Source organism: Apteryx rowi, unplaced genomic scaffold (genome assembly GCF_003343035.1).
Source record: "Apteryx rowi isolate R43461 unplaced genomic scaffold, aptRow1 scaffold_854, whole genome shotgun sequence".
Taxonomy (NCBI): Eukaryota; Metazoa; Chordata; class Aves; order Apterygiformes; family Apterygidae; genus Apteryx; species Apteryx rowi.
Window position 1 is genome coordinate 218,148 of NW_020451154.1, and position 27,739 is coordinate 245,886.

Consider the following 27,739-nt stretch of genomic DNA (forward strand, 5'->3'; position numbering starts at 1 on the left):
AAGAATTCATTAAAGTACATATATCAAGAGTGTGATAACATGGGATCCAATTATCTTAATATACAGCTTAAAGACATTGATATTAAAGAAATGATTAAAACCAATAGATATTATAAGAGAAGGTTATCTGCGTTATCACAGGAATCTAGTCAGAAAAGCAGGGCATTCACTTTGCAGATGATAAAGAGATTGGCCTTTTGGTTTTTACTTATCTGCTGTATTTCACAGTTTGCTGTATTTGAAGTTCCTGTTCTCTGGGCTACTAGAGAGCAGGTGAGTATAACGTTAAACTGAGTTTGCATGGTGAGGAGATATGCCAGTGACACTCCATTTCAGCCCTCTCCCTTCTTACTCATGGAGCAGCACTGAGTACTACCTTGGAAGGAATTGCATGTTCTCTGTCAGGGGTTAGAGGTCTATATCTAATCATGAGCCAAAGGGAGAGGAAAGCAATGGGTCTGTTGGCCATATAAGGTTTCGCTGGTCACAGTTTCATCTGCTGAAAAAACCTCCCACATCAGTACAATAATACAGAAAGAAGATACTGACCAAAACTTTCTATCTGATTCTGAATCTCTTCTTTCCAAAGCAGAGAATGCAAATACTGCTATATGAGAAACTTGGTACTAGTGCTGTGGAAAAACCCCAATTCTCCTTCCCAGAAAAGTTGTCCTTCCTATCTGTTTGGTGGTGTCTACTGTCCCTTTCAACTGCTATAGCTGGTAGTTGGTAACTCTATTTCTTTACAGGCCATGTGGATTAGTTGAGAAAGTTGGCTTTCCAATATAGTGATGACTCACCTCAGAAAAAGAAGAATCTGCTTTTCTAAGTAGGCTTAGAAAACTGTGGGTTTGGCAATAAGTCACCCTTTATTTACTGCAGGAGTCAGAATGGTAGGAATGCATATCCTTTTACTGAGTATACACACTGGTGTGTGTATACTTGTCTTCTGTCATTGGAGTTTTATATCTCCCATTTTATAAGTCCTACATAATTGTTCTAGAGCTTGAAAAAACTATAGGCTAAGAATCTGGAGGAAAGGTTTTTTTCAGAATTATGGAATGACAGGAAAAGCAGCAATACATCAAGGCTAATCTCTGTTTTAATCTCATGTAGATTTTCAGAACTGAAAAGGTTATGCAGAAGATCCCCCTGTGAATTTTCTTCATGATTTTGCTCTGGATTCAGTCTCCTTATATACACAACTTTTCTCCTTTCTTTCAGATGTGCAATTTAGATTAAATATTTTGTCCCAACTCACTTTGGTCTTGCATGTTTTTTGTTTTTTTTTCATTAAAAATTACATTTGTCTAGTGATGTTACTGACCACTGCCCATTTTGGAAATGTATTCAGCTGGAAGAGTCTAATTCCCCATGTGTTGATTGCCACCATGACAACAGCTAGACCAATCAGATTTACACCCAGGCCAGCTTTCACCTGCAAAAACAAAACACAACAGACCATGACGGATGATGACTTGATCAAGATAGTCAATATGGAAGAAAGAAGGCAGAAGGGTGCATGGTGAAGAAAGGGCATGCACAAGCCCCTTTTGGCTTTTGTAGAATATATTTATATAAAGTATGTTTGTCTATTGATTTCTATGTACAGTGATAAAGTATATATACTGATTTCTAGAGCCATAAAAAGCCCAATGAATATTATGTATCAGAATGTATATTGTGGGAGACTTCAGGAGTGCTAATCAGAGGTATATGCAGCTCATCAGAAGACTTCTCAGTTTGTCACTTGGACATCTCAATCACACAGTCAGGATGGGGATTTAAGCCACACATAGCAGGGTGACTACATGATTAAGTATGGAGCTCTGTGGCAAATCTCATTTCTTGTAAACTCCCAGCTTCCTCAAGCACTCTACTCTTTAGACCATTATATTCATTTAAAAAAAAAAGAATGAAAAACATGCATATCCTAACATAGATGTTCTTAATCTGACAGCTCCTATAAAATAACAGCAGTGAAGATCAATATGACTTTATACTAACACGAATATCATTATTATTATTGGCTGCTGGATGTGGGGACAAGGTGTTGAGGTTGCATGAAGCATGGGAGGATATACCTGATTTCAAGACTCACCATATCTTTAATCTGGCAGTGCCCATAACTGAAGACAATGGCATTTGGAGGATTACCCACTGGCAACATCACCGCAAAGGAGATACACATGGTGACAGGAATCAGGGTATATAAAGGGTTGATAAGCAGGGTTTCTGACTGGAAGGAGAGAGGGGGGAGAGAAGTTTCACTTAACCATTAAAGGCCACTGCTTGTAATTAGGATGAAAGGACCCTCTCTGCTTTAAGTGACAATAACAAGATTCTGCAAATCTCAGTTCCCTAGCTTCTAAACCTAAGGGTAGAATCAATTTTTTTCTTGTATTTTAGAGTTGGGTAGTGGCAGGATTTGAAGCTGGTAACACTCCATGGATTTTTGTTGAGCCATTTCACACTGGAGGAGGGTGAAGGTTACTACTGTTAGACCTTCCTTGTTCTTTCTCCTGCTTGTTCTCCATGTCATTGTGTTGTTTCTTCTGGTTCTAATCACTGAGTGCTGCTTCAGTCTTCATCCAAGAGAGATCACAACAGATTGACATGAAGAACTTCTTTCAGCTGCTGAAGATACTGAAACCTTTCTCTAAAGTCCTTCTGAACTGTGATTAGGAAAATTGTTTGTGGTCCAAACTCAGATTGTGAGGAGACAATAATGTCAGAATATTCTTTAGAATAGTCCAAAGAATTGTTCTTCCACTACAGCCTTCAGCGGTGGTTAAACTTTGCATTTTAGTTTGCATTGCTATGAACTAGGTTTATGCTAGAATGAAAGGGAATACTAACTTCATTTCAGAGAGGGAACATCTGTAGGCTCCTTTTACAGTCAAAAAAGAGAGACTGCCTTAAGACAGCAGTTCAGCCACTAAAAGTAGATTACTGCTTTAAATTTCTCTTTAGGAGAGTCTCTTTCTGAGATGAGCAGGGGTGAATTTGAGCCCATAAGCCATTCTAATGTAATTACTTATTTTTATCTGACCGTATCTTCATATTACGCCACAGCTGTTCACTGTAGCATACTTTGGGACAACTCAGTACAATTACTTTAATAGGGAAACATGATTCATGACCTGCATTCTTGGTAGGTAAAGTTTCTCATTACATAAAAGAAAAGAAATTAAGACAGGTTTCTGTAACTGCTATTCCAGTATAGAATGTAACTTGTATCTCTTTCCTCTGCCTTTGTCATCAGTCTCCTGATTTTTTCTGTCCCTTACAAGCATCTCTGTTTGCTTTCCATGTTGGATGCCAGCATGCTTACCAGGCCGCCTCTTTGAACACATTTCAGTCTGATATAAAATTCACTCCTACAGCCTTTTCTTACAAGTAGTGAGTACGTGACTACTAACTAATGAAGAACACATTTAAAATAACATTGCAAAGAGTATCCCAACCCTCAAGCTTTGTATGGGTTTCACCAAGTATCTTGCTGCTTTTCTCATTTTCACCTTCCCTCATGTTTAGATTATGCACCCCTTAGGGCAGGAACTATATTTTTACTTTTCCTGAGAGGTGCTGAATACATTTCTTGGTGCTAACATATGCTTTCAGGCCTTTTGGCTGGCAGAATTCATTAATTCTGCTAAACCCAAGACAGCAGAACAATAGCTTGGGAACTGATGCTGGGCTCCATGTTCTCAGAGAGCCAGTACCTAACCTCCTAAAGCATTCCCGCAAGCCTGTCAGGAAACAACAGACTAAAAATGCCATTGTTTTTACTCACCATGCTGCATAAAATAGGCAGAAAGATAGTTATGGTTGCTGGATTACTAACAAACTCTGTTACCAGGGACACCAAAATGCAGGCCAGCAGCGTTATAGCCCAGTAGGGAAGGCTGCTCAAGGACAGCATTTGGCGTCCAATCCATGTGGAGAGGCCAGAGGTCTGGGGAAAGGACAGAAGTGCAAGAATTATTAAATACATTGGATATTTTTAAACCAGATTCTTCTCTCTGGAAGATGATTCTCTTGCAGCAGAGAATCCTACCAGCAAATAAACATCATTTAGGTCAATACTCTTTGCATTCCCTTTTGATGAGTAAACTAGATTTTAGTCCAGTGCCTAATAAACCATTGTCCATAATATAAAAGACACACATTTGGTAATAAATGGCACAAGGAGTTGATAGGCACAGTCAATAGGCAGAAGATCAGAGCTGAATAGGCATGAAGCCTGATCCTTCCTTTTACTTCAGCATGTAAACTAGAGTATTAAAAAGTCCAGGTTTATCTTTTTTTTTTTATAAGGTGGGATAAAAATCTAACTCAGTACCTTGCATCCAGCTGCTAAGGCATAACCACCTCCAACCAACACTACAATCTCCCAGGGCATGGTCTTCTGGAAGTCCTTCCAGGTAATGATCGGATCAACCGTGTTAATGTCTGTTGACCTTTCACCTTCTCCTATATCAAAATAAAACAAGTGTGTAACCAATATCACGCTGGCATTTTTGCAGAGATCTTTGCATGCTTCACACCAATAATAATAATGCAAAATTCCGTAGGACTTATCTTGAGAAATATCTATGAGATAGATGAGGAAGATGATAGTAGCCTATTTATCTGGTTAGTGCAGCCTCAGGAAGTACAGCATATTGATTCCAAATGCTCTGACTTTCCCTTGGCTGCTCTGTTGATGCAAATAAAGCCCTAAGTTTTATAGTATAGGCATTTGAAGGACTGTCTTCTGTTACATATACTTGTGTCCTAACTATCTGTAGACTAGAAAGATGGAGTTACAATAGGATTATTTTCTCAGATAAAGGTGTTTTCTCTCTCCAGTAACCCATAATACTTGATAAAGCTAATTTATGTTGCCAGGTTTTATCTGAGAGTATTATTTTTAGATACCTGAGTTTTTTGTTGAAGTAAAATTTAGAGTTTTTTTTTCCCCCTAACTGCTGCATGCATTTCAGTAGAAGAAATAAACGTATCTCTATATATTTGTAATCTCTACATAAGACTTAAGGCAGGAAGCTGTATTTTCATGCATAATTGTTGAAAGCCTAACACAGCAAACTGATTGATACCTCAGAGTGCTACCAAAATGTGAATGTGAAATAGCAGTAATTGGTATTATCAAGAAGACTGTGAGAGCTACATTGGCAAAAATTTGAACTTTTCAGTCTACTGACATCTACTGACCTCTTTTACATCTACTTGATGAGATTACCAATGAGTTCTTCTATACAAGTAATGACTGAAATATTTACTAGAGTTTATCTTCAGTCAATCTTTCAAACCTCTCTGTTACAGTTCTCAATATGGAACTGCTTTTCAGCCTTTCGTAAACCTCTGTCCTAGGTTTTGATAACTCAGTGAACACAGAACAGTGAACAGATAACACAGAAGACATGGTGGCCATAAATGCAAGGTCTGTTTGTAATCTGCTGGATGAGAATACATGAGTTAAGGCACCAAAAAGGAGGTTTGATGTAGGAAGGGATGGCATCAGAGGATAAAGTGGACCTTGACCTTCCACAATAAAAAAATCTGTTCTTGGGCCATTTAACAGAGAGCAGAAAAATATCCTTAAAGGCACTGGAAAATGTGTCATATCTCATTCTTGCCACATCCTCCTCACCTTTTGCCCTTTTTCCAAAACATGGCTTCTTTGCTGGAATCAGGAAAAGGAGAAAACCAAGAAATACAGAGACAGTGGCATCAGTCCGGTAGCCTTTCCTAGGAAAGGAACAGTGGGTTGTCATAAAAACACACTAACAGAGACATTCCCCAACAAAGGACATGGCTCCAAACAAATAGTTACAGGTGAAGTTGTATTTCCACATCTGAAGTCTTAGTAACAGTCCTTGAGAAAGCTATGCCTCCATATCAAGGATTCAAAGTTATTTTTTTTTTCCATTTATTAAACTGTCTCTGTTCAGCAATTATTAGTATTGCAGTAGAAAAAAAGATCCCTTTTGGTTTATGAAACTATTAACTCAGAGATATAGAAAAATATTATGTTTACTAGAAGAAAGAAACAGTAAACACGTTCTGGGGAAAAAACCAAGTAATCCTCTATAAATAAATTAGAAATTGATTCTGAATATTAATTTTAAATAGTTATATTCAAAATTCAGTCTGAAAAAGTACTTTGAGGTGTGCTGAACTCCAAAGAGCATCAGAAAATCCCAATATTAGAAATTATTTTTCTATCTCAATTAGAATGAAAAATTAATATAATTTTTTACAGTAGAAACTGAAAGAAAATTTCACTTCAATTCATTTAACCTTTGATAGGTATTGTTTATTACAGTTACTTTTAATATAAGTTGTTTGAACCTTATTTGAAACAAAAAAGATAAAATTGTATGTCACTTTTCTGTCTAATATTTAATTGAAATGAAAATGTTTCTGATAAAGCTTATCTTCACAAAAATACATTTTCTGTCAAAAATTGTTCCTTCAAGATAACATTTAAAAAAAACTCGCAAGGTTTTAATTTGAATTATAATAGTAATCTATTCTGAAAAGCATCTTAGTGGCAGCTTCTCTATGAATGCATTAAAATGTTATTTGCTTTTAACTTCAGAATATGATCCTTTCATTTATTACCTTAGACATGTGGTTATTTTACCTTCTGTAATTAATTCACTCTGTCTTGCTAAGAAAGAAGAATACAGTTTACTGCTATGTGCACAGATGTAGTTTTAAAAGCAAAATTCCTTAATTTTGAATGAAGATTTTGTTTTTTACCACATCGTTAAAAGTGGCTAATGATATTTGGTAGCCAAAAGTTATTGCAAAAAGTCAGCACACCCAAGATCATATTCCTTTGCTACTGCTTAGGGAACTTCACTTACTTCTCAAAAAAAGATGACCATCCTGGTACAAAGCCAGGCTCACGAGTGAACCAAAGCAAGGTCATCAGAATGAAGAAAAACCCAGTCACGATCTCAGGATAGCTAGAAACAAAATGAAAAAAAGCTAGGAATCAAATCCAAGGTCAATTTGAAAACCCAAGAGCAAATTACAGAAGTAAGGAATTAGAAACTGGTTCCAACAAAAGGGGAAAAAAATCTGTAAGTAAAATAGAAAGGAAGATTAGTTTTAACTAGAGAATTCTACATTTAGGTCCCAGCTGATAACCAGCTAGACCCAGTAAAGAATAAAGATAAATATATCATTATCTGTATTCGCACTTCAATTGTTCATGGCCAATTCCTAAAGAAAGATATTTATATATGCTTTTTATGTATTTGCATCACTATCAGATGGAATACTGTAACAAGGTAAAGTTCATGTTACTGTTGCATTGTAAATATTTTCTACTGCATTTTTTAGAAGCCGGTAGAAAGCATAACAGCAGGTGATGATTAAATCAGCACAAATATTTTGAACTAGTGGAATAAGTACAAGATTAAAGATGGCTTGAGGGCACCGGGTTTTAATATGTGATAGATTTAAATTAAGTTTGGTTTCATAGTTTCATACTTAGAGACAGTGTGAGCAGAGGTCTAGATTCAGAGTTGATCATGCTAAAATTCAGTGAGTTCATCTGTTAAAATTTCAGCTAAACAGCACAAAAATCTTTTGAGAAGGGCTGATGTTATGAGATATCATCCTTTTGTAAAATGAAATTCTTGCAAAATAAGTTTTTCAACAGAGATTGCTTGCTACCACCAGTAAGGATTATCACTAACTGGGAGGACAGGACTTCTCATGATGGGAGATTAGCCTTTGCTAATAGTGAACTTAAGTCCGTCAAAATAAATATGTGACTGAATTGACACAGTGCTGACAGTTTAAATATAATCTAAATGAGCCAAAAGCAATGCAGAGGACAAAATGAAACCATGGTTCTACCCGGAGAGGCAAATTCCTGAAGAAGGAAGATCTGTTTTACCTAACATTTCCCAGTTTCTCATATTCTTCCTGAATTCTTCTCTCTGACATTTCTTCCCGTTTGGTCTTCTTCTTCTTGCTCACAGAACACGTCTCTTTAAAACTGAAGTAGATAGCGCAGTGAGATTAGAGAAGGCAGTCAAATGGAAAGAAGATGTTGTAAAAAATAACATCAACACAGCAAAATGAAAATTTCAGTCATCAAGGGCTGTTGGGAGAAGATGTGATTGGGGCAAGAACTGATGGTAATGGGAAGGGAAGTTATTGCATGTGATCTTTGTGCAATCTGGTTTCCAGGACTTGTGCGAAACCCTGCCAGAGGCAGTGTGAAGGCTGTGTGTCCCTGGGGTGCTCTGACTAATACTGACTGGTATCGCGGAGCCGGCCAGAGTCGTGGCTAGACGCCCTTTCCTTAGGCCTCCTCACACTGCCTGTGGAGGCCAAATCTTTCTGGTGCCAGAAATCTTCAAAGGCTATAACTAGTTTGCACCATCCCATGGAAAGACTGTGACACAGGTCATCTATGAATAGATTTTCTTGTGGTGGAGCTGTACGCTTTCCATGCGGAGCAGGGGTATTCAACACAGATGAGGCCCAGTCTGTCTTTTGAGCCCAAGTTTGTCTTGAATATTTGGGATTCACGCTAAGCAGTGGGTGAAAGCTGTCCTGGAAATCCCAGTAACTTTCATGAGTTGGCCGTGGGACTGACAAGGCCTCTTTTATTATTTCTAGCAGTTACTAAATCATACACAGTCAGTGCAGGACTGCACTGTCTCTGCCACAGATGCCAAGGCGATCAGCATAGTGTTTTGTCCTGGTGAAAAACATCTGTACTTCTATCAGGGAAATAGAAGCACAAGCCCCTTTTAGCATTGAATACATTTAAACTTTCATTACATTTATATGCAAATTACATGAAGACCTCAGTTTATGCAGATTGCCTTCAAAATATAACAAAGCCTGGACATTCCTAATTGAAATGAAGAAACTTGTGAGCTCACTTTAACTTGTTCCTTTTACTCTTTCCAGTAGTGTCATTTAGCTGTGCTTTGAGCCACAGCTCTCCGCTTTTCTGCTTCTGCTATACCATCTGTCACGCAGAAGAGTATGATGTAGGTTGGGAAACCTCTGCAGCTAAGCCATTCTGAAATAGGATGCAGCAGCTGGACTTCAGTGACAAAAGTACATTTGGAGCAGAACGGCCTGTTTTTAAAGTTCCTGCTATTTTAATATCTCATTTGTTAATCCACTAGAGTTCCATGCTATGTCACTGACTAACTGGTGGACTAATATCTCCTTCCCTCTGTCTGGTTCAGGCCAAATTTTCAAAGGGATTCAAGTAGTTAAAGATGCAGATAGACCCTGTCTGATCTACCAAATGTCTTAAGCAGGCTTTTCATTTCCCTTGTAATTGGGCATCTATGTAACAATGTTGTTTTTATCACACTTAGCATTGCCCTGCATGTCCAAGTATTTAATATCCTTGCAAACCTTCTTATTAGACTCCAGTAAAATCCACCAGCAGTAGCACTGCTGGAAGTGAAGAGCTATGCGTGTTTTTAATGGTCAGTTCTAAAGGGGTGACTCTAGCCTTCGTTCTGCTTTTCTGGAATAAATTATTTGGTAGGCCTGTTCTCCTTCTCCTTTGTTCTAGTCTAGAGCCTGCCCCAAGGCTTTCTAGGCTAAAAAGCAAGTCTGAGATATTGTTCCAGTGGGCCAAGTAACAGCAGAGTGATGACACCATACTTTCTAGGAAAAGAACATGCACCATGAACATTACCAGAATTCAATAAACATTTATACACATTAATTAGGTTGCTGTTTCGACATTTTATCAGTGTTGCTAGGCTTAGGAAGATGTGAAGGCAGAGCATTGTAGTCAAGCTCCTAACATAATATATTCTTTAATGAACTGCAGTGAACAGCAGTCAGAGATTAGAGAGTCTTGGAATCAACCAGCACTTCTCAAGAAGTCGATAATGCTTCAGTCTCTGGTATTCTTTAAAAAAAACGTTAATCAGCATGAGGTCTCAGATGCAATGTGGAATTTCAAGGATTATAATTTAAAAAAAAAAATGAGGATCATGTTAGAACCTGTTTTTTCTCAAGATTAAAAAAAAGAAAGCTTACTTCTGACTTCTCCTTTAGTTTGGAACTACAAGGCTCAGGGGACAGACTGAGAGAAGGACACAGATATTCACCTCTGAATTACCTCTTCAAATCTAGTCAAGGTCAGCAGCAAGCAGAAATCATTTTCATCTTATACATTGTCTTAGGTGATATAAATTAGTGACGTCAGGTCAACTTACTTTTTAGAGTAAACTAAATCAAATTAAGGCCACTTTAATTCTGAATAAGTGTCTGCACCACCGTTTAATGAAGATTAACTAATCCACTCTAAATGCACACATTTAGTCAATTTTCATTAACTTTGCTGAGTGCCTCTGCAAAGAGAAGACGTGGTATAAATGAACGAGGAGGCAGAGCCTTGTTCTTATTTTCTTCACTTGGTGATACCAAATGGTATTTGTTTCTTAGGCTGTGAGTCCTTTCCACTTTAAAGAAAAATATATATGAAGTCTGTTTACCTTTATTTTTAACTGGTTTTACATTAACTTTGTAGAGGTGGGGAGAGATCTGAGAAGTAACTTGCTCTCTTGCAGTTATTTTTTGATTGATCTTTTCAGTTGCACTTTTCCAAAAAGACTTTTAACAAGATTTTTGGTCCACACAGGGCCACTGTTATATGAGTCAAAAAATCAGTGATGTGTAGTGAGGATTTCTATCAGCAATATCTAGTTACTCCATTCACAAGCAGCAATACTGTATTCTGTTGCCTATACAGTTCTGATAAGGAACAAGATGGTCTCCTGTAATGGTTCTGGCACGGAGAAGAAAGTTACACTTTCGTTTTTGTAATTTGCGACTGGGAGCACCTTTATGAGACATGTTCTAATGGAGCCGCACAATGTTCTGCTTTTGTAATCCATACATTTCTAGTAACCTGCACTCACTTGCAACCCAAGAACAGCCAATGCATCCAGAACCAAGTCAGGACCAACATGATGAGGGAGATGGGGAAACTGAATAAAAACCAGGTCCCAAAATTCACCACTTCAGCATTTGGATAGTGACTGTAAAGGAAACAAAAGTTGCATGAGAAATTGGAAGGGTAAAAGGACAGACATGTCCAACATGCATGGACACACACACATATACACACACACACTTACTTATATACATATATAAATTTGTCATGGTACAGTGGAAAGGTTGTATCAGGATGTATTTGTGACCACTGCATTGCATGTGCATAGTGAAGCCCCTTTCCAAAGAATGTCAGTCATCTGACCATGTGCGACCAAGAGATGAGCCATATAGCACTTCACACCTTTAAGATCAGATGGCTGGGGTTGTCTAACCAGCTTAAAAAGCCCTTAGAGTTACCAGAAATTAAATCCTGGCCCACCTGAGATTATCATTAAAACTCATTTTATTGTCAGTAGAGGTAAGAATGATTTCGCCCAGAATCTCTGTATATCTTACCATGCACCTCACAAATAATGACTATAGTCTACTTGGCTCTAACAAAGATGTCTGATGTACATTTCATCAAAGTGTCATAACAGCAAGGTCTTCTTTGGAAATGCTGTGAAATCCAAACCTTTGGGCTAAGAATAGGTTCGAAATTTAGTTTCCTTTGCTATCACCATTTCAGAGAGAGAAAGGCTGGACACCGTGGCAGCAGTGGCTGCAATAGAAGATGAGAATTAGGTCTGAGCTTGGCTTCACATCTGTGCATGAGGAGATATACCACCAGTCCCACCTCTTTGTCTCTTCTGAAGGAGGCAGAATTCCTGTCTTTGAGAGTGCTGGGCACATATGATAAAGAAAATATTTAGCTGGTCACAGAGTTGCTTCCCATCTTTTCTGAAGCAAAGGTGAAAGGCCATGTTTCTAAATTTATTTATTTTTGCATTACTTGTTGAAGCAGCCCAAGTACCACTAATTGTGCCCCAGGTTCATCATCAGAACTGGCTTTCTAAGAATGCCTAGAGCATCCTGAAGTTGATTTTGTGACATTTTTTCTTTCACATGCATTTCCCTTTGTCTTCTTTGTTATGTTTGCATGATTTTAGTTAGTATTTAATTTTCTAGGGTGCCTGTTGCCTCCATGGTAGTCAATTTGCAATATCAAAAGTAGTTGCTGAAGAAACTATAGTGTTATCACATGCCGAGGAATGGGAGCAGGACATGAGCATGTATGAACTGAAGCTCCCAATTTCAGTCATTAGCCCTTAGTAATAACATTAGGTTAGAGAAGGAAGAAAGATTGCCGTCAAACAGACTATCTTACAAAGGTTCCCTAGGGTAATAACCCACTGACAAAGCCACAGAAGTGGTAATGACCCAGTTGCCATCCTCACACATGCACAATATCACTTACTTGTTGAAGTGCTCTAAGAATATGAGGCTAGTAGATGTCCCTATGATGGTTGTCAGTCCTCCAATGGTTGCAGCATAGGAGATGCTCAGTGAGAGGCATTTGCAGACCATATGGTCATGTCTGGATTGATACTGGTATTTAGTGCTCAAGTCCAGTTCTGTGGCCTTAGGAGGCAGAACCAGTATCTGAGCCTGTAAAGAGATACATTCACCAAAGAAAGCAGTAGATTGTAACAACAGCCCAGCCCACTCTAATGCCAAGGCACTAGTGGTTCCAGAGAAAAAAAGAGGTTTGCATAAGAGGGAGCAGGGTTTTTTTCTTCATGGGGATTAGCTGGGATCAGAACTAGAAACCTGCTCAGGAGCCTGAAATTGCTTGGTCTGTGGCAGAAATGTAGGACAAACAGTAATCAGACTTCTGATCACAGTTTGGCCCTGCTCCAGTTCTCACTGGAATCTCAGCTGGGTATGACGGCCTTTGAGAGCTGCAGGGTAGGATTCCAGTATTTCAGCAGTAGGAATCTATAATCCTTGAGGCTTATGAGCAGCCACCAAAAAAATGCTTGGTGAGCTTTTTACACTCATACTGGCTAAGAGCCTTTAGTTAGGAATGGAGTGCTAGGAATGGGGAAAGTGCATGATAACAGACTGGGAAATGGGAAGATGGGAGAAAAAGCTGCAAGAAAATGCTGCTCTAAAAGAAGCATCCCTAACAGTGACAGGAAAGGATCCATGTTGGTAAATCAACCTGTTATATTGGAAATAAAGGTACAACATCTCAGGCCAAAATCACATACAACCCAAGGCTGTAATTTAGGATCAGGAAAAAGGCAGCAAGTAAGACAGATTTTTTTCAATTTGTTAATTTGGACTTGGGTTTATGTGGTAAAATCAGTGATGCTGTAGGTCCATCATCCTCATGATGGTATCCCTGCTCAAATCTCCACAGGTTAAAAGTGAAGTGAGCTTATTAGCTGCAAAATAACCACTGAATGTTTATGGGAAATGGGTTGGGCATAAGAGGAAATTAGATATCAGGAGCAGAGCATTAGCCTTTTTTGGATTTATGAACTTAGATTCTTTCCAACTATGAATGCAAACATGTGTGTTGATTTTAGCCTAGTCTTTCCTGATCATCAGCTTATGCCATTAAGATACTGTGTAACTGTAGTCCAAACAGCAATCTCTCCTTGAACACACTCAAACACAGAAGAAGAAATATTGCAATGGACTGATGTACTGGAGGATTTTGAGGGGTATTGGACAAGACAGGAAGGAGCTGGATACTAACACTGCCAAACCCATTCTTTAGACAGTTGAGGGGTCTATGTCCACTGTTGGTTTAGTTCTGAGTAGGGTGTTGAGCACCAGAGATGATTGTTCATTTTGTGTTGACCTATTTCCTGGAGAAGCTTTGCAGAAACAAGTGGGTAGAATAGTCAAATAGAAGGGTAAACTTATGAATACATAGTTGAATGTGAAGCTAAATGAATATTATACTAGTCATTGGGAAATATCTTACTGAGAGAGGATCCTCTGAAAATACCCTTGATGGGGGAGTCTAAATGGGAACAGGAATTGGCACAGGACCAAGCCTTGACTGTTTTAAGGTGATGGACAATGATTCCATGTACAGCAGCTTACAAGGAAAACATGAAGCTGTGATGAGCAGATGATGTTCACCTCTGTCCTTTCCCTCACCCATCCTGTTTAACATCTTCTTACCTGAGGTAGGTGCTGCCCATTGCTTTTGGACTTCACCATTCCAATAGGGTTGGCTATCATGTGCATGCCATTCATATTCTATAGGGAAGCAAATGCCTTTAGATTAGCCTTTCTTCTGTTCCAAGAGACACTTAGGTTAGAACTGATTGTGCTTTGTAAATCTCATGGGTAGTAGGTTTTCTAAAGATCCATTACAATTTTAGTTGTAAACTTTATTCTGGAAAAACCTAAGATTTAAAAGAATAGGCCTTTTTTATTTTTAAATTATATTAAAATTTAGACTATGGTAAATTTAGGTCTTCTCCCTCTACCGTATAGTAGAATCTAACAGACCCCTTGCTAGAAGCTGTGATTTTTAAGATGTGTAGGTTGTTCTAACTGACTGATGAGCCGCAGCTGCAGAAGCTGGCAATACTTGAGCAGTAAAAGATCATATCTGAACTTGCTAGAAACCCAGAGTCTGTATGCAGTTGTTAGTCTGCTGACTGGATCTCAGGCTTTCCATTAATATATAAAGCAAACTTTACAGAGCCAGTGTTCCCCATCTTGATCTATGAAAGTAGGCTGATAGGATAAACACAAAGTAGGACATTCTGTGATATATACTCTTCGCCAACAATCACTACTTCTTGTTTGAAATAAAGGAACCACAGTATGCGCTGCAGAACTGTGTGGGCTCTTTTGATGGTTCTTGCTTTACAAGACAGTGTAGCTCAGAAGATACAGATATTACCTATGACAATACCTTAGTGTGCATCAAGGAGCTGAAGTCAGTGGTAGTAGCACTAAAAACAAAGAAAGGAAATATACTTTATTAAAGTAAGACTCCCTCCCTTTTCCTCCCTCAAAAGACACACACGACAGGTAGGAAGTGTAACATCTGTGGAAGAACTAGTATCTGTTGAAATAGCAAAGACTACCATTTTTTAGTACCTCTTATGTTGTATCTTGGCTAGATACATAGGAAGAGTCATTATATTCCATAGTTCTAGCTCTAGCTGTGTAGCAATGGGGGTTCTACCTCCTTGAAAGCAAAAATACTCATTCCTGATAGTATACTCCATTCTAAGAATGGACTTCATTCACAATGTACTGAACCACCAGGCAATGCAGCACTACTGCTGTCTTGTTCTACTCTCATTCTTCCTCCAACAGCCTCTTCAATGTTGTTTTTGAGTACCTTCCTGTACCGCATCAAAGCTTCCACTAAAATCTGTCCTATGAGGCTTGTGGACCATGCAAACAATTCGTTGAACTTTTACTTTGACATTGAAATCATATTTAATTACAGAAAACAGAATTAGCTATTTTTTTTCACCAAATTTCAAGCCCTCTTTCAAACAATACTATTTTAATAATAGTTCTGTTATGAAATATCCCTTACATACTTTTCAGTAGGGCTTAAATGGATTAATGGCAAAATGCCTGACTGAGAGTTTGATTCTATAATGCACAGAAAATATGTCTGGTATAAAAAGAGGTAACAACAGAGGGACTACAGGAGAACCCGTTAGTCTCCAGATAATAAGAAAACTATTCAGGGCTTCCAAGTTAACCTAAAACCATCAAGACATGCTGTTAGGATGAAAAGGCTTATTTTTAAGCAAATTTTGAAATATGTAATCTGAACTTGCTTCTCTTATTTTGAGCATTTGTGAATAAAATAGAAGGCACTCAAGGAAGGACTGCAATTTATTCTCACTCCTTGTAGCAATGTACTCCCTAGAAATTGTCCTACAGCATAGTCTGGGGACAATAGCTTTGTACATTCTCCCATGTATCCTGAAATGCTAGTTAATTTTCTAAATTAATTACTCATTTCTTTGATCACCCCTTTTCTCCCCCACTGGATTTTACCCAAAATAGAGACCCAGTTAAAACTGTTAGTGTTTCAAACTTCTAGAGAACTTTGGATTTATTAAAAGAAATATTTTATAGTTTTTCCCTCTGCTTTGACATCTGTCTCTTGAATGTTCTTGGCAGTTGAAACTTTCCTATGGAATCCTCTATAAGTGTCTTCCCCGAGATGTGTCCCATGGGCACTCCACACTGTGTTTGGATCCTCTTCCTCACTGTTTCTTCAGGGAACAGAAATAAAAATCTTCTGACAGGACTCTCTCATACAGCACAAACACAGACTTTAAAAAAAATGTCACTCAAAACCTGAGAAACATTTCCCTTCCCTCCAAAATGACGATATTGTTAAAAAATAAATGAATACCAGTGAGCTTGAGTGAGATCCAAACCATTACATTAATCCCATTTGTCATACAAGCCTTTGTTGTCAATCACATCTAAAACATTAATTTGTACACTTCTGTTTGCCCTTCCTGGCTCTAGTCTTGTGTCCATCTCATTGCAACCTGTGTAGGGCTCAAAACTCCAGTCGTGATGTACAGGATTCATTCTTACTCCTCATTGATGAAGATAAGCTCCAGTGAAGCTTGGCCATGCTTTTCGCTGAGACCTGCAATGAGAGAAGAGAAGCAGCTCTTGAGGTCACAGCTGAGCTGAGTCCCTGGGCTTCAGTCCAGAGGCACAGCATTGAACATAGAGAAGTTGCTGCAAACAAATCTAGGAAAAACCTTCTCAGATACTCTTGTGACTTCATGCAGCATTTTATTGTGCTGTATTGTCCTGTTCACATTCTTCTGGCAATTAAAAGACTATCATGCCTATGTGATCTGAAGCTTAGATGCCAGAAGTTAAGCAAGGTCAAATAACATCATTGCTCATCCTGGAAAAAAAAAGAAAAAAAAACAGAAGAAGAAAGAGATTTTTCCCTCTAAAATCTATCCTTTCTGGGAAGGAATCACAGAATCACAGAATGGTTGAGGTTGGAAGGGACCTCTGGAGATCATCTAGTCCAACCCCCCCTGCTCAAGCAGGGTCACCTAGAGCACATTGCACAGGATTGCGTCCAGGTGGGTTTTGAACATCTCCAGAGAAGGAGACTCCACTACCTCTCGGGGCAACCTGTTCCAGTGCTCTGTCACCCTCACAGTGAAGAAGTTTTTCCTCATGTTCAGATGGAAGCGTCTGTGTTTCAGTTTGTGCCCGTTGCCTTGCGTCCTGTTGCTGGGCACCATTGAAAAGAATCTGGCCCCACCCTCTTGACACCCTCCCTTCAGATACTTGAACACGTTGATAAGATCTCCTCTCAGCCTTCTCTTCTCCAAGCTAAACAGGCCCAGCTCTCTCAGCCTTTCCTCATAAGAGAGATGTTCCAGTCCCCTAATCATCTTTGTAGCCCTTCGCTGGACTTGCTCCAGTAGTGCCACATCCCTCTTGTACTGGGGAGCCCAGAACTGGACGCAGTACTCCAGATGTGGCCTCAGCAGGGCTGAGTAGAGGGGGAGGATCACCTCCCTCGACCTGCTGGCAACACTCTTCCTGATGCAGCCCAGGATCCCATTGGCCTTCTTGGCCACAAGGGCACGTTGCTGCCTCATGCTTAACTTGCTGCCCACCAGGACTCCCAGGTCCTTCTCGGCAGAGCTGCTTTCCAGCAGGTCAACCCCCAACCTGTACTGGTGCATGGGGTTATTCCTTCCTAGGTGCAGGACCCTGCACTTGCCTGTGTTGAACTTCATGAGGTTCCCCTCCGCCCACCTCTCCAGCTTGTCCAGGTCTCTCTGAATGGCAGCACAGCCTTCTGGTGTATCAGGCACTCCTCCCAGCTTTGTATCATCAGCAGACTTGCTGAGGGTGCGGTCTGTAAAACTCTCTGTTTTGAATGAACAAAATAAACCCTAGACACCTTATCTGTCCCAGAGAGAATTTTTTGGCACCTTCTCTGAACTGGGCAGCCCAGAAGGGCAGGAACGTGTTGGATTGTAACAGAGCACATGATGACCCTGGCAGCTCTAGGATCCAGAGCAGCCTGGTCTCTGTTACATTTCTTTCTCTTTCTTCCCAGAGATTTCCCAGTGCTTCTTCAGTCTCCAGACCAAACCCCCTCCTTCTGACCCATAGAAATTCTACAACATAAGAAATTATGACACGTGAACTCCAGTATACATGTCCTAATTCAATCTAAATAGTCTCCCAACTCCACTTCTCTAATCATATCTTAAAACTATGAAAGAAATCACCATGCAAAAAGAAACAGCACAAGCCAGCATCTTTTGCTGTACAAACCAGGCAGCTCTGACCTCAGTAGAATTTCAGTAATATACGTCAACAATTCTGGTCATTGATTAATGAAGGAGAAAAGAATGGGTAATATTGGGAAATACCTATTGGCTTGTTTTCTTCAATAATGTTGCTGCCTGCAGTACTGATGACCTCATGCTCCTCCTCAGCATTCACTAGCTCCTGGAGCACTGCCTCCACGATTGGCATCACCATGGCTGTGGTGGATGTGTTGGAAAGCCACATGGATAGCACCGTGGTGCAACACATAAAGCAAAGAAGCAACCTGCAGTACAACAGAATGAAACTTTCTTGAGGCACTTTCATAAATTTTATGATGCCCCCTTGCACAACATTTCCATTAGTCAACTAATAATTACATTGGAGCTTTTTTGCCAAAATACTGTGCTGTGTACAGATAAAATGCTGCCTGTGCTGAGAACCAGTACAAGACAATTCATCATTGGAAACCCATTGCTCCCCCCCTTGGAAATCACTGTGTGAGGTGAGAAGTAGTGATTTTCAGGACATTCAGGGTTACTATAAGAATACTTTTGGGTTTGTTAAACAACAGGGAATGAGGGAGCAGAGACTAGGAATAAGAGAATCAGCAGAAAACTGAAAATAATGGGACAAAAAGAATATGAGTTAGAGGTGGCAGAAAGAGGATGAGAAAATATGTAAGCTTTCAAACTCTGAAAGCAGTGATGAGTCAAAACAATTGCCCCAAAACACAGCCAGCTTCTCCTTGTGGAGGGGGGAGTTTGAGTTATTATTTGCTCTTTTAAGCTGCTGCTGTCAATCGCAAACTACCCTGAAGTCAAAGACACTCACATGCCTGGCTTTGCTCCAGCCATCATAACCATGCGTAGGGCTATTCGCTTGTGGAGATTCCATTTTTCTACAGAAGCTGCCACACAAATCACACCCATGAGGAGCAAAGTTGTGTTCTTGAAATATTCGGCAGCCACCTGCATTAAGGGCAAGTGGGAAACAATCAATTAAACAGCAGTAATTACCCTACACAGAGGGTATTGAACAGAATTTTGCTGTATGAGTAGAAATCTGGTGTTGTGGACTTTTTTCTCCCTACAGAAAGAATAACAGGGAGCTGGAGAAACTGAAGAATTCATTAGTCAAAATGCTCTCTTTAATCTATTTAATTTTGTGTTTACAAATAACAGTGCTTTTTACCCACTTGTTAGTGGGTTTCTCAGCTTTGAAGAGATTGAGAGAGCTCTTATTTCTTTGAGCAGGATGTTCATTGCATGGGGTTAATCATATCCAGCTAGGCCCAAACTCTAACAGTCACAAAGAAACTGCACTGAGGGCAGCTAATGATGTGCTTTTTCATTCTGGAAATGTCATTGCCTATCTTGTTTATATGTCTTATGTCTTGCTTAACTGTGGGGCAAATTGTGGCTACTCTAGAACTTACAGTTTCAAAAAAAAAAACACCTTTGGGACATGTTCACTAAACCCAATAATGAAAGGTTGGGATATTGCTGTGATGACCCACAAACCATGTGCCAGAACTTTTCACAGTGGAAATCTATTTGCATTATGCTAGGCAAATAGGGCAAAGTTTCAGAGAAGAAAAGGGATGAGAAGAAATCAGCAACTGACTTGGGGAAAAAATTCAGAGACCGTGCATGGTCCTCCAAGGCAGCGTTCTTGAACATGAAACTTGCTAAGACATCAGCAGATGTTCTGTGAAGGGACTACAAAAGTAACAAATGAAACATGAAAACATACATACACACACACACACATGTGCACACTTTCATGTGAAAGCAAACTAAATGGGAGAAAATAAAAGTAATAAATGAACATTCAGAGTCTAGCTGAATTTTGTATTTGGTTCTAATGAAATCCTTCACAAGCTGCTTCTGGCATATTTTTCCAAGAACATTGGTTCTTCAGATTAAAACTATTCTTCTGACTAAATGTGGGCTCCATCAAATAAACACAATTAAAATCAGTAGGAGTAGAATTTCTTCCATTGTCCTTAGTCATTCTGCAATGCCTCCATAAAAGTGCAAGAATGACACTAATGGTGTTTTGTGAATGCTGCAGTAAGTGTTAAGCATTTATTTATATTTAAGAAAATCCCATGGTGACCTAAATAGACTTGGCTGTCATGGCTGTGTGCCAGAACTTTTAAATATCAGTTTTCTGGCTTTCTTCCACTAGTGTCTGTTTTATTAACTTTCTTTATTTTCCTGCTGCCTTATTATAAAAAAAATCTTGAACTGAATGAAAGGAATCTTTTGAGCCAGCAGCACAAAGAATCTGTTGTTTCCCTTTATCCCCTTCACAGTCATTTTGGAGAAACAGGTGAATACAAATGTTCTTATAAACACTCACGTACACACACACAGAGCATGCAGACTCATGTACTCAAGCCCCTCTAAGTTATGTCTGGCTTAAACTGCAAGGCAAGAACCCTGGATTTCTATGGCACTCCAGAGCAGCAGACTGGAAATACTACAGCATCATCAGACTTGCTTATTTTAAAATATAAATTTTTATTTCTGTTCCTAAAGCAAATAATACATTGTCTGCAGCAGTTCCACTGTCATTTAATTTGATATTACATTGAATTTCTGTCAGGATGCCCCTAAATTTTGCATCTTCAACATACTGCAGAGTTTTGTAATGAAAATGTCTAAGTACTTTACCTTTATGTTAAGGGAAAAAAAATCCTGAAAATATTTTAACTGTGTTGTTATGGAAATGTACCTAGTTATATTACATAGTAGTTACACCATTGGGAGGAATAAGACAGGCCATAAAACTCTTGGTTCGTGCTTGACTCCATTCGTTTATGGACATGCCCTGAGCTAGATTGTGTTAGAAATACAACAACTTTATGGTTTCTATATATTATACTGTGTTCTTATCTGCATTTCCAGTCCCTATAAAATAAGTGTGACACTCCCCTCCCAAAAAAGAGGAAAAAAACAGGAAAAAAATCTGTGGACAGAATCAAAGGAACTTCTCCACATATTATGAAAGAAAAAGACATTCAACAAAAACTGAAGCTAGCAAATCCAGAACTTATCTGTACAATTACTCCTTTCACCTTAGAACTTACAGCTACAAGGCAGTGCCAAGGTTAAGGTGTGGAAAAAGGATTAGACTTTCACCTGGGTAATAAAATTATTAGACATTCATCTAACCTCACTGGACTTCATGACTCCAAAAAGTGGGTATAGGAAAGCAGGAACTAAGGCTGCTGCACCAAGAGGTACTGCTTCAGATACCCAGTACACAGCCGTCACAATCAGCACGTAGGCACATGAGGCTTCCTGTAGGGAGAAATCATTGTGGTTACATATTATTACCATAAACCTGTTGTGGAAGATTTTGTAAATCCATTCACAGAACTGATCCAGCTAAGAACCAAAAGTGCTTGACAAGGACCAGGTAAGGACCTCCTGAAGTGCATTTATCTGGACCTGAAATCTAGGCTACCATCCTGAAGGCCAGTTACAGAAGATGATGTTAATGAAAGGTTTTGCACATGAGCTAGGGAAAAACATTGGATAAACTTATTTATAAGGAAAATAATGGTTCCAAGTGCATTGTCCAATTTGTTTGATTTCCATAATCTAATATTTACCAAACATTCAACTGTGATTCCTTGGATTGAGCCTATGGAGCTGTTATTTCTACACAGCTTTCTCTCCAATACTGGACAAGCCCAAGAACATGGAATTTTCAGGATCAGATAGGAACATTGTCAGTCACCATAGCATGTCTAAAGTTGTATGGTGGCTGCTTTGAGAAATAATCTGAAAGGCTGCTCTTTTTAGATAGTGTACAAATCTAAATTGTTTGTTAGTAGGTTTTATTTGCTCAATTAATTTCTGAAGACATTAGGAGAAGTTCAGGGACCCAAAGGGCTTAGAGGCCACGGGCTAAAAACCACCAAGCTAATCAAACAAATTTGCTGCTGTCCAAGGTCCTGGGACAGAAAGCCTTGACAACACCATTCTGAGCATTCATAGTGGACCAGTTTGTGAAAGAGAAAGGTGGTATCTGCTTCATATGTTATAGGAAAAAACAGCTAGCCCACTAAAGTCTTCTGGCTCATTTTTCAGATAGATATGTCTTTATTTATGGCATTCGCTAGAGCTCTCCTTAGGCTCAGTCTGTTATGCTTAGAATTCTAGGAACATTTCCTCTATCCAGTGGAGTAAATTGGCAGGTCTATGGAAGCTAATAGATCTACACTGATTTACACCAGCTAAAAATCTATCCATTCTTCATTAATCAGTGGATGTTTCATATGAACATAGCAAGCCTATGGATTCTCAACTCACAATGGCTATTGTTTAGAAAATTTACTATTCATAGATGACTATTTGAATTGTGGTCAAATATAATTTCATTATGTTTGTTTCTTGATTGGATGACTTCCAAATCAAGCAGCTTTCAAGACGTCACATGAGCAATTACAACAGATCCTTGTGCAAATCAGTGAGCCTGTGTGACTCTCCATTTGTTTGGAATCAGCTTTGTAAACAAGGTGGCAAAGTCTAAACTAAGACTATACAGTGGTCTGAATTCATTGGAATGAATCAGTAGCTTTTATCTAAACCAATGTTTATAAATGTTATGTTATGTTATGTAATGAAGGGCTGTGTTCTGTTCCTGTTTCTTAGTACAGTTCATAGTAATAACAGCCAGAGCACAGCCCAGAGAAAAGGTTAAGACAGATTTCTATGTGTCATTTCCTCTATTTGCTTGAAAATTATAGCCAGGCTTATTCAGAAACCTGGGTTTAGATTAGCTGCCAGGTCCTTGTCTGACCCCTATTTTGGAAACATGTAACATTAAACACTTCTGATTCAAGTAACTAGGCCCACAAAAATAAGTGAAACAGGGATATCAGGAAAAATAACTTTCTTGCATCAGATAAACTCTAATGACTTTAGAGACTGTAAAGAGTCTCTGAAGTGCTATTGGACAAGTAGACAAACTAAGCTGTGGATTGTTCCCTCATAACTGGAAAAGCACATTTGAAATTCCAGACCACACAGAAACACGTGCATATTTGTTTCTCCTCCTTAACATTTAGGGAAGAGCTGTTTATGTTTTAAGCTCCCTGGTACGTGTTTCACTAGTCCTCTGTGATTGGGTCCTTTAGCAAAATACACTAAAAGAGTGTATTGCAGTTGGAGCTTCATTGTTACCAAGAAAAAACAGCAGGACAAGCTAGAAAAGACTAGGTTAGAATGGATAAGACCAAAGTTTTGGGTTTTCTTTTTTGGATTAGTGGATTATGGAGCAAGCATTTTATGAAATGGAATTTCTGTACTGTTTGAAACTCCAAGAACTGGTGTTAAGTTGATAGCAGCTTCAGGTGACCACTCAATAAAAACAGACAAATGATTTTGACTTAAAAATGGAAATCATTTAAAAAGATTAGAGATTGTTTTATAATCTGCAATAGGAAAACAAAATTATTTTAGGTGAGGATCACAAGCCTTACTGGCTCAAAAACATTAGCCAACTCACTGCTTAGTAACCTTTAACTGCATTAGATTTCATGTTTAATATTCCATAGAGAGCAGAATTAGGGTCATTTTTGTGATTATATAACACATTTTTTATTGGTTAACTCATCAGCTCCTGCTAACAAACTTCAGTGTTTGTATGGACTCTGTATGACATCCAGGATGTGTCTAAAGAGAAAAAATGCTTTTAATGAAAACAATGATTTTCGTTTTAAAGGAGTACAGATGTACCCAAGAGAAACAATTTTCCAAAACGCATAAAATTAATTTCATCCTAGCCTAATCCCAAACTATTTTTTCTTCCATTCAGTAATTCTCTGTAATGTCTTTGAACTCTCTGTTGCCCTCTATGTGTAGTGATAAAGTAGAGTAACAGTGGTAATGGGATAGGACAAAGAAAAAGTTGTATCTCTATCAAAACCTGGCTGGAATGGGCACTGAGTCTTTGTGTATCCTATACACTGGTCTGTGATCAATTTACAACCAAAACTAAAAGAAAATACATTTTTAAATGGCATAAAACTGGATAGCAAATATTAGGGAAGCAAAGTTTGATAATCTCTGCTAAAAGCTTAATCAGCTTCTCTAGCAATTTTCACTATTTATTCTCCGAGTTCTTTAAACCAGTTTGCTTCCAGGAGAAACCATACTAATCTCTTCTATTCCATTGAACTGAATTTATATATTTAATTAATGGTTACCAGATCTACTAAGTACTGGACAGTAGTATTGACTGTATAATATTAACTGTTTTCACCCTTCTCCCTTCTTGTTGTGCAGTTGAAAATGACTGTTAACCCAACCTAAGGCCTGAAGCAGGGAATAGGAAAACACAGTGCAGTGAGCTGGGATGGGATGGCTGGAGGACCTACAACCTATCTTCAGTCAGTCACTTAGGGGAAAAGAAAAGAGGAGCTGAAAGTAAGCCATGGCTAAAATATTCCATAGTAAAGATCATGCATATAACTTTTGTCACTAAAACACCTGAGGATCTCAGGGTGGTTAAAAAGAAGAATAAACTCTGGGTTGAAGATTTGCCCAGTTATAGATGTGCTTTGCATATCTTGCATGCAGGTATGTGGTTAATCAGTGCAAAGAATCAAGCAGACTTCAGACTACCATCTCTGAACGGATGGGATCACACTGTGATTCCCTCCCTTCAGCTTGTGTGAATTAAAACTAGGGTGAATTAAAGCATGCCATCCATGGCTGTTTAGAGCATGTTTTGTGCCTTAGAGTTCATCCCGCTGACATTGCATTTCGAGGTGTCAGCATCACCTGATGCTGCATGTCTGCCACCTTTCAATATCTCCTGCTGGCTCTTGAGGAGCCATCCATGTGCCTTCAGATGGGCTCAGGTTGGCCACAGGATCAGCTGTCTCAAGAGATTGCCCATAGCTCACTCAATTTTCATGTCACGCTTTATGATATCACAGGTGGCTTTATGAAGAGGGAGGATAAAGATGAAAAATGAGGTAGAAATGCTCCCTCATCACTGCTAACAATGAGGAAATAAGGACAGAATAAAAAAGACCCAGAATTTGGAAAGCATGCCTTCTTTTTTCCTCTATGTGCCAAAGATTGAAAGGTGCTTATGGGTGTCCCGAACCTTCTGTACAAGCCTCAGTTCAGGTACAAACTTTAGAAAGGGAAGAAGAAAGCAAGCGAAGCTCTCAGGTTTATTTTTTACCTGACCATTTCTTGTCATAAAATATTAGAAAGGAAGCTGTGGACTTTATCCCTATAAGGCTTATCCACAAGCAGTACTGAGTCCTCATGCTCCCTTTGATGGCTCTTGCCACTACATATGTCATGGTCCTTTGTCATTTCCAGAGTTGTGCTGACATCATCAAAGAAGCTGCAAGCTTGTTTCCTGCAGAAATGCACATATTAACCACCTGGTAATTCTGATCTCTAAAAGACAGGAAACTAATATAATTGTCTGATAAATGAAAATTTAAGTAAGTCAGCAGCTGAGGAATTTAATCTTCAGGTTTAAGTAGTAATCATAGTCAATGGGTTGTAACAAAGTAAATACTACACCAGAACACTTGAATAGTGTCCTGTCAACTGAGTTTATTAGGTTTAGATATTTTCTTAATGGCATTATTAGTACTTGTCCTTCTTTGTAAGACTCTGGGTCAGGTTCATGGTTATTTTTTACCATCTGTGATGATTCACACATATGCAAAGTGGATATAAAATATCATCTGATAACTTTTTATATCACTTTGCAGAAGAGCAACATGAAGTACAGAGTGATAATGCAGAGGAAACTATACTGTATAACAGCAGTTCTTGCAGCAATACTGTCACTGAACTTCTGTTTCGAAATATGTATGATGATATTACAGTTCCCCTGGTTATTAAAGGGTTTCCTTATTGCATCGTGTTCCTCTGAATCCAGTAGGGAGCCAACATGAGTAACATATTTTAGTACAGTAAGTCTCATGCTGTCTAATGGAGAATCTCAAGGAATATAGAGCATGCTATAGTTACAGTGCTCTATGGACACATCAGAGAGAATCTATTCTTATGTCACCGTTCCAGTGAGATGGGGGGATGAAAGATTTTTTTAAAACAAGCTTCTATAAATAGGTGGGCCTTGCTGTTCTCTGGAGAGAAGTGTGACCCTCTGCAAGAACTGGCAGAATGGAAGTCAGAGATTCAGGCAAGACTGCTAAAGGAGCCTCAGGTCATGTTGTTACAGTCATTCAAACCCTCTCAATGCAGAAAAAATGGAAAACCACTGTAACAGCATAGCCAAGAGATATGCATTGAGGTTCAGAGTAGGAAAACTCACTCTAAAGTGGAACATACAATTCATTAGTGTTGGAACATTTCCTTTCTGTGAATCTTGTTTCTCTTTCCAAACAAAACCCTACAGTTTTGTTTTTGAAAAGTGCTATACAATTTCTAATCCTTTGCACTTCTATTTGATAAAGCAGTAGTATTCATAAATCCTCTGGTACCGGAAGGAAGAATTAATCTTTAGCAGGGTACAGAAAGGAATGGAAATCACTGCACCATTTGGTCAGATTTATGGCTAGCTCTATAGAATCCACAGCTGCTGAATTTTTAATACCTTGCAAATGCTGACAAATTAAACCTCACCATCTCTATGAGGTAGAAAAACACTGTTATCTTATGCTTTGCAACTGCAAAAACAGGCATAAAGAAGGGTTAAGAACACTCAGAAGCTCCTAAACAGTGTCAGGAATACAACCACGTTCACTCCTATTTCCTGGTCTGCATGTTAAGCACAGACTATTTCCCACTTTGTATTGTTATGTATGTCTCTGAGCCATTGTCTGCTAGCCACTGCCAGAGCTGCAATGTTGCAGAGGTGTCTACATCTGATTTAGGCTAGTGGAGTCTGTGTATGGTCCTACGTTCCTCTTACAGAGACCTAGCTCCCTGCTGCGCTTTCTTGAATTGCTGTCCTTTAAACCCATCCTAAATTGAAAATACCTCCACACAGGCTTACAAAAAAGACCCCAAGAACACTTAAAGTATTCCTTTTAAATACTTTTTCTGAAAGAAAATTTTATTTGGCATGTTTGTTCTGTTCCCCCCCTCACACAAACACACTACTGCAAAGAAAGAATAGAAACAATATCTTTGCCTTAAAATAGTGCTTTACTAGCTTTACCCATGGTTCTTCAACTTTGCTTCTGCCATGACTCAAGATAGCTCTGGTGATAACAGTTATGAATTCTCTATGACTTGTATTTCATAGTTCTTCAGATTTGAGTTCTTGTTACTTCTAAGAGCAATGTTTACTTAGGTCCTCACCTTTCTTTTTACCCACTCCAGACTTATGCAGCATGACTACCTGCTGCACTCAGAGGCTTTGTTAAGAAAGAAAATGAAAAGGTACTTACACTGCTGGGGTATAAGAGTGGCAAAGGAAGCAGTAGAAGTGGAATGAGAACAACCATCAAGAGATTTCTGCATCTGAGAATTTCCTTCACCATTGCCATACTCCT

At 38.9% G+C, this 27,739-nt stretch overlaps 1 protein-coding gene across 1 annotated transcript; it reads right to left on the bottom strand.

Annotated features, from left to right (window-relative positions):
• Nucleotides 1-1,300: 1,300 nt before the first annotated feature.
• SLC13A4 (solute carrier family 13 member 4) lies at nt 1,301-27,733 on the bottom strand. Its single transcript, XM_026090258.1, has 16 exons — nt 27,635-27,733; nt 21,408-21,536; nt 19,060-19,196; nt 18,330-18,511; nt 16,504-16,558; nt 14,837-14,876; nt 14,092-14,169; nt 12,368-12,558; nt 10,935-11,054; nt 7,922-8,023; nt 6,879-6,980; nt 5,657-5,754; nt 4,346-4,476; nt 3,797-3,958; nt 2,102-2,239; nt 1,301-1,438 (listed from the first exon to the last, which is right to left on the bottom strand). Exons 1-16 carry the CDS (start codon nt 27,731-27,733, stop codon nt 1,301-1,303), a joined length of 1,902 nt encoding a protein of 633 aa, XP_025946043.1.
• Nucleotides 27,734-27,739: the final 6 nt, after the last annotated feature.

Bases quoted from the DNA above. Each gene is read 5' to 3' on its own strand.
- SLC13A4 (XM_026090258.1), bottom strand. From the start codon at position 27,733: ATGGCAATGGTGAAGGAAATTCTCAGATGCAGAAATCTCTTGATGGTT. The intron at 4,477-5,656 runs GTGAGGAGGATG...ATTTTGATATAG, and splicing joins TTTTGGAAAAAGGGCAAAAG to GAGAAGGTGAAAGGTCAACA. The intron at 2,240-3,796 runs GTGAGTAAAAAC...CTCTCCTTCCAG, and splicing joins TGCCTATTTTATGCAGCATG to TCAGAAACCCTGCTTATCAA.